The 7987-nt window shown below is 43.4% G+C and overlaps 1 protein-coding gene across 1 annotated transcript; it reads left to right on the forward strand.

Moving 5' to 3' along the window:
* Window positions 1–2729: 2729 nt before the first annotated feature.
* On the forward strand, window positions 2730–4016 carry LOC140831380 (uncharacterized). The gene is made up of 4 exons (XM_073195131.1): window positions 2730–2762; window positions 2880–3010; window positions 3116–3558; window positions 3733–4016. Exons 1-4 carry the CDS (start codon window positions 2730–2732, stop codon window positions 4014–4016), a joined length of 891 nt encoding a protein of 296 aa, XP_073051232.1.
* The last annotated feature ends 3971 nt before the right edge of the window (window positions 4017–7987 follow it).

Below are 7987 nucleotides of genomic sequence, written 5' to 3' on the forward strand. Positions count from 1 at the left end.
ACACACACACTTTTACACACACCTAGGACCGATCAAAACACACACACACACTTATTTCATTCAGTTTTTATTACTTTTAAGAGGAGAATTACTAGGGTTCTTACTCCTAGAAGCAGCCGCCCCATCCCTCTATATTTCCTAGCGAGTTTTCGTTGGTTTTCTTCAAGAATTTTAGCGCCACGTTCGTCCCGGATCGACCCTCACTCCGTCTCCGCTTCGGTATCGTCGTTACGATATTTTAAATATCAAAAGGCACGTATAATCTCTCTTTTCTGCGTCGATCATGTCATAGTATGTGTTGCGTTGTTTTTATGCGTGAAATCCATGTATGGTGTGTAGTAGTTTGAGCAAGAAATTTATCGATGCGTTTTGAAATAGTTTTTAGATCTAAAATCCCTTTTTTCACTGTATTTTGAGTTACTGCGATTTTTCAGTCGAGAATCTGAGATAACTTTCAACGCGAAAAAATGTAAAACTTTTCGATACCTTCGATTTGATATAAAATTCGAATTATTTGGATAAAAATTGAGTGAGTTATGGCGTTTTTCGTGGGACTGCTCAAACTACGACTTTTACGTAAATTGTGTTCGTGAAGTTTTATTGTTGCATGCTTCGTTGGAGATCGACGGTGATCACTGCTGCGTATAGGTATATTGTTATTGATGTGGGGATGTTATTGACAATTCGTTTCGTGTCGTTAGGCACTTGGGAGATTGAGTAGTCGTTCATAACCGTTTTGTTGTCAAAGACCGTGTTTACGGGTTTATTGTGTACTTGTAATTGTGTGGTTGTTTTGGAAGACGTTTGGAAGGTTAGGTGGAGTCGAGTCAGTGCCATAGTACCCTAAGACGAGTCTCGAAGCGTTGTTCACTGTCGGTGAGATCGAATTTGGGGAGATTAAGTTTCTAAGTCGTGGAGCACAGTGCACTCGGCGCGCGAGCGGTACTTTCTTACCGCCCGAGCGCCACCCTTTCTGTCGTAAAGTTTCTTTTTCGTAAGCTCGGCGCCCGAGCGGTAATTTCTTACCGCCCGAACGCCACTCCTTCTGTTCAATGTAGGCGTCCAGTAGACCTGGCGCCCGAGCGGTAATATATTACCGCCCGAGCGCGGCCCATTCTGTGGGGATGTTTGGTTTTGCCCTTCTTTTCAAGTTCTAATAGTGAGTTCATGTCTTTTATGGTTGGGAAATGTTCACACGACATCTTAGAGTTTGTTTCGGGGTTTGATGTCCTGGTTAGTATGATTAAACGAGGTCAAGTCCCGAGTAATCTAGAATGTCATAAGCTATTTATGCACTTCGGTGTTGAGTTCGAGTACCTACGTCTAAGTTATGCAAGATAAGTGTTGAAATTCATGTTAGTGTGCAGCAGCGGCCCCAAATGAAATCCAACGAATCCCTCAACGCCAAGTAAGCATGTTGACGTGCAAGAAATTATTTTAAGTTTTTGAGGTATGCTAAATGTCTTGTGACCAAAATTACGTTTAGGATTGGAAAGCGTTAAATTATGAACGGGGAACAATCCGCCCGTTAAATTATGAACGGGTTTAGATCGTGGTTGAAAAGCATTAAATTTTGAACGGGGACCAACCAGCCCGTTAAATTATGAACGGGGATATCATGTATGTGACAGTAGATACGTCTCTGTCAGCCCAATACTATGATTTGTCTGATAAGACGTTTATTATGTATGGGTCACTTGCTTTGAAACATGCCTTTACGCAAAATGAAGTCATGTATGTTTAAGAATGATCAAGTATGTAAGCATGTTTATGAAAGCTTTTAAGTTATGGCACGTCTATGTATGTATGCAAGTTCAAGTTCATTTCGCAAGTTCAAGCTTCAAGTACGTATGTCTTATTTTAAAGTTGCATGTGGTTTTATTATGTACTACTTGCTATTCCAGTTTATACGTGTTCAGTTTTTAAACTTACTAGACTTGATCGATGTAGGTGAGGATGATCATGATGAGACGAGGGGTGGGGACCAAGGAGCCGGCTTGGACTGAGCAGAAGGCTAGACCCAAGGACCGCCCACGTTATTTTAAGATTTTAAGCAGAAAAATATTAATACTCTGATTTTATGTTTTGATGCGAGATGTACAGATCAAGCTTTTCTTTTAACAAGATTTTTATTGGTGAATGGACGATGTAGTGACGATCGTATTGATTTTATTTTCGTATTCAAGAAAATTTTTAATTTTTCCGCAAATTTTAAGTAGAAAATAGTATGGTTCATTACAGTTGGTATCAGAGCGGTGTTCTTGTAAAGGGTTATGCCTACTGCCCGTCGCAAGAAGCTCGCGAAGTCACACCTCAAGTCTGTAAGTTTTAAGGTTTCAAATTTATGTTATGTAGTAAGCATTAAGTTCTGATTTCAGCATGTGCATATTTTCAAGTTGTAGTACGTGCTTCTTATTTCATTTATATCATGTTCATGCATATCGGGTTTACGTATTGTTGGAACAGAATGCTTCCTAGACGTGTGGTTGACCGTGAAACAAGGGAAGAGGACAGAGAGGCCCGTCATGAGGAGAGAGCCAATCCTCCACCTCCACCTCCACCTCCAGACATGCAGGCTCAGATGCTTGCTGGTATGACGCAGTTCTTCGCGCAGTTTGGGGGGGAACCAGGCCACAGCAGTGGGTGCGGGGGCGAGGCCCTAACCGGAAGCAGTGTACGAGAGGTTCAGAAGAATGAGCCCAAAGGAGTTCTCAAGTACCACTGACCCGATGGTAGCTGAAGGATGGATCAAGTCTATTGAGGTAATATTCAACTTTATGGAACTGACTGATGCAGATAGGGTCAGGTGCGCCACGTTCCTTCTGTCAGGGGACGCTAGACTATGGTAGGAGAGCGCATCGGTGGCAGTGAATTTGCAGACTTTGTCATGGACTGAATTCAAGGAAGTGTTTTTCGCCAACTACTTCACTGAGGAAGTACGCTCCCGCCTGACCAGGGAGTTTATGACACTGAGGCAGGGGGATAGCAGTGTGGCAGATTTTGTCAAAAGGTTTGAGAGGGGTTGTTACTTCGTACCCCTCATTTCGAACGATGTCCAGGCAAAGCTGAGACATTTTATGGATGGTTTGCGGCCGATCTTGCGCCGTGATGTGAGGGTAGCTGGCCCTACTACATACGCAGTTTCCGTTTCGAGGGCTTTGGCGGCAGAGCAAGACCAGCGAGATATCGAGGCTGACAGGTTGGGCAAGAGGCCCTACCAGGCACCACCACAGCCGCAGCATCAGCACCAGCATCAGCGACCCCAGCACAAGAGGCCTTACCAAGGGCCACCAGGAAAGAAGCCTTATCAGGGACCACCGAAGGGCAAAGGTCCAGTTCAGCAGCAAGGGGCACCTCAGAAGCCCGTTATTTTCCCAGTGTGCCCTAAATGCAATTGCCCGCATTCGGGACAGTGTTTGTATGGGTCGGGCAAGTGTTTCAAATGTGGAGCCAGTGACCACATGCTGAAGGAGTGCCCGCAGTGGAAGCAACCAACGCAAGGGAGAGTTTTCGCCATGCATGCTCAAGAGGCGAACCCAGACACTACACTACTGACAGGTAAATTTTTCTACCTAAGCTCGGTAATACTTTGCCTTGCATGTGGAATTTTATTTGGAGTTATTTGTGTGCTAGTATTATTTTTGGATCACTTGGAGTATTGGTTCCTTCTATTCTTGAGGTTAATGTTAGTAATTCGGGATGTAAGTTTTGTGTTGTGCTAACGTCTCTCAGGGAATATTTTCATTAAGAGACTAGCCACAACGACACTGATAGATTCAGGAGCCACTCACTCATTTATCTCGGAGACTTTTGCTAATCATCTGGACATCAAGTCCATTGGCCAAGACATAAATTTTTCGGTGACAGTCCCATCCGGGGAAGAGCTGTTAGCAACTAGCGTGATCAGATATATCGATTTGGAATTTCAGGGCCATCTAGTATATGCAGATTTGATTATACTGCCGATGCCAGAGTTCGACAAAATTTTAGGAATGGACTGGCTGGCGAGGAACTGAGTTCTGATTGATTTCTAGAAGAGGTCAGTATTGGTTAGACCGCCGAGCATGGAACAATTCCTTTTTGAACAAGCCAGATGGAGAAGTTTCCCTCGCATGATCTCCTGCATGCAGGCTAAGAGACTGATTTCGAAGGGGTGTCAGGCCTTCTTGGCCAGCATTATTTCTGCACCTGACATACCCGCTCCATCTTTATCAGAGGTGTCAGTAGTCAGAGAATTCCCAGACGTCTTTCCTGATGACGTCACAGGCCTTCCACCAGATAGAGGTGGAGTTTGCAATCGATCTTATGCCAGGCACTGTGCCAATCTCTAAGGCACCGTATCGATTTGCTCCAGCTGAAATGTTAGAACTCAAGCAACAAATTCAGGAGCTTCTCAACAAGGAGTTTATCCGCCCTAATTTCTCACCGTGGGGCGCACCCGTGCTCTTTGTAAAGAAGAAGGATGGAAGTATGAAGCTGTGCATCGATTACCGAGAGCTGAACAAGGTAACAATAAAGAACAAGTACCCACTTCCTAGGATTGTAGAATTGTTTGATCAGTTGCAGAGAGCTACAGTGTTCTCTAAGATAGATCTTCGATCAGGGTATCACCAGCTGAAGGTTAAGAATGCCGATGTTCACAAAACAGCCTTCAGGACCAGATATGGGCATTACGAGTTCTTAGTAATGCCCTTCGGATTGACAAACGCCCCAGCTATTTTCATGGACCTCATGAACCGAGTATTCCAGCCTTACATAGACCAATTCATCATAGTTTTCATTGACGATATTCTCATATACTCGAAGAGCCATGAGGAGCATAGCCAGCATTTGAGGACAGTGTTGCAGGCTTTGCAGAGTCGCAAGTTATTTGCGAAGTCCAGTAAGTGCGAGTTTTGGTTGCAGAAAGTAGTGTTTTTGGGACATATAGTGTCTAGCAGTGGTGTTGAAGTGGATCCAGCAAAGGTAGCAGCCGTTAAGGAATGGGTTGAGCCAAAGAACGCATCAGAGATCTGCAGTTTTCTGGGTTTAGCCGGTTACTACCATGAGTTCATTCGGGGATTTCATCCATAGCAGTGCCACTCACTTCACTGACCAAGAAGAATGCTAAATTCGTGTGGAGTGATGAATGTCAGAAGAGCTTCGATACTTTGAAGCAAGCTCTTATTTCGGCGCCAGTGCTGGCCATGCCGACAGGGCAAGGTGAATTTGTGCTTTATACCGATGCATCTAAGCTCGGATTAGGCGCAGTGTTGATGCAGCAAGGTCGGGTTATAGCTTATGCTTCCAGGCAGTTGAAGGTGCATGAGAAGAACTACCCAACGCATGATTTAGAATTAGCCGCAGTCGTCTTTGCGTTGAAGATTTGGAGACACTACTTGTATGGCGAGAAGTGTCAGATTTTCACTGACCACAAAAGTCTGAAATATTTCTTCACGCAGAAGGAGCTGAATATGAGGCAGAGACGGTGGTTGGAACTGGTGAAAGACTATGATTGCGAGATTAGCTACCATACGGGAAAAGCTAATGTTGTGGCAGATGCTTTGAGCAGGAGAGTTACAGTTATAGCTCAGTTATCAGTTCAGAGACCTCTTCAGTCTGAGATTCAGAGGTTTGGTTTGGAAGTTTATCGTAAGGGCAGAGCACCAAGGCTATCTAATCTGACAGTCCAGTCTTCTCTGCTAGACCGTATCCGGACGGGTCAGTCTTCAGATGGAATTGTGAGATACAGGGGCAGAATGTGGGTGCCTAGTGTTGATTCGATCAGACAGGATATTCTGACAGAGGCTCATGCATCTCCGTATTCGAATCACCCAGGTGGTACCAAGATGTACAAGGACCTGCAGATTTTATATTGGTGGCCAGGGATGAAGAGAGACATCCGCAGGTTTGTGTCTGAATGCCTCACTTGTCAGCAGGTGAAGGCAGAACATTAGAGGCCAGCGGGATTGATTAAGCCACTCACCATCCCTGAGTGGAAATGGGAGAACATCACGATGGACTTCGTCGTTGGATTGCCTAGATGAGTCAGAGGATTTAATTCTATTTGGTTTATCGTGGATCGACTCACTAAGGCAGCGCACTTTTTGCCAGTGAAAATGACTTTCTCCATGACACAGTATGCGGAGCTTTATATCAGGGATATAGTCCATTTACATGGGTTCCCAGTTTCGATTGTGTCCGACAGGGACCCGAGGTTTACGTCGTCCTTCTGGAAGAGCTTACATGCAGCCATGTGAACAAAGTTGTTGTTCAGTACAGCTTTTCACCCGCAGACAGATGGTCAGTCTGAGCGAGTGATTCAGATTTTAGAGGATTTGCTGATAGCCTGTATGATCGATTTCCAGGGAACTTGGGAATCAAATTTACCTCTAGTGGAGTTTACCTATAACAACAGTTTCCAAGCATCTATAGGTATGGCCCCCTACGAGACGTTATACGGACGGAAGTGCAGATCACCTGCTGAGATGTGGTGGTCAAAATTCGAGACAGAATGAAGACCGCCCAGAGTCGCCAAAAGAGTTACGCTGATAAGAGAAGGAGGGATCTCGAGTTTGCCGTTGGTGATCACGTTTTTGTGAAGATTGCACCCATGAAGGGTGTTATGAGATTTGGGAAGAGATGCAAGCTGAGTCCGAGGTTTATTGGACCGTTCGAGATTTTGGACAGAGTTGGGACATTAGCTTATCGTGTAGCTCTTCCGTCGAATCTGGCCAGGGTACACAATGTGTTCCATGTCTCCATGCTGAGGAAGTATCTAGCCAATCCTTCGCATATTCTGAGTGATGAGCCGTTGCAGCTTTCTCCACTGTCGTATGAGGAGCGACCGATTCAGATCCTAGACAGAGAGGAGCGCAGACTCCGGAACAAAGTGACCAAGTTGGCCAAGGTCCAGTGGCTAAACCAAGCAGTGGAAGAAGCCACTTGGGAGTCAGAGGCAGATATGAGACTTCGCTACCCGGAGTTGTTTGGTAAGATTTAATTTCGAGGACGAAATTTTTATAAGTGGGGGAGGAACTGTAGTGCCCAAATTCAGTACACGTATAACTCATGCATTAATTAAATTGTTAAATATTTTATTTAAGTTTAAAATGATTTTAGCGATGCATGATTTATTTAAATTTCATTATTTTAATGTTTATGTGATGCACGTTAAAATGTTTTTCGAGTTTCATGTTTCAGGCGATTATTCGAGGCGGGATCGAGGAAAAGACCGGGGACGATTCTTGGCAATTTTAAATGCGGTATTCTGTTTTAAAAGTTAGGAAGGGGCATTTTAAATAATTTATTTAGTTTAGCATTTTAAAGCCTTATTTATTTGTTTAGTTATTTAAGAGTTTAAAACTTTTAAAATTAGCATTTTTGTGTGCATTATTTTAATTGAGAGATTTTAGTAAAGTTTAAAGAGTGTTAGTATTTTTAATAGTTTTATTTATTATTTAATTAAGCAATTTTTCCCTAAATTACTAATCACACACACACACTTTTACACATACCTAGGACCGATCAAAACACACACACACACACACACACTTATTTCATTCAGTTTTTATTACTTTTGACAGGAGAATTACTAGGGTTCTTACTCCTAGAAGCAGCCGCCCCATCCCTCTATATTTCCTAGCGAGTTTTCGTTGGTTTTCTTCAAGAATTTTAGCGCCGCGTTCGTCCCGGATCGACCCTCACTCCGTCTCCGCTTCGGTATTGTCGTTACGATATTTTAAATATCAAAAGGCACGTATAATCTCTCTTTTCTGCGTCGATCATGTCATAGTATGTGTTGCGTTGTTTTTATGCGTGAAATCCATGTATGGTGTGTAGTAGTTTGAGCAAGAAATTTATCGATGCGTTTTGAAATAGTTTTTAGATCTAAAATCCCTTTTTTCACTGTAATTTGAGTTACTGCGATTTTTCAGTCGAGAATCTGAGATAACTTTCAACGCGAAAAAATGTAAAACTTTTCGATACCTTCGATTTGATATAAAAT

Source organism: Primulina eburnea, chromosome 5 (genome assembly GCF_022965805.1).
Source record: "Primulina eburnea isolate SZY01 chromosome 5, ASM2296580v1, whole genome shotgun sequence".
NCBI classification, from domain to species: Eukaryota; Viridiplantae; Streptophyta; class Magnoliopsida; order Lamiales; family Gesneriaceae; genus Primulina; species Primulina eburnea.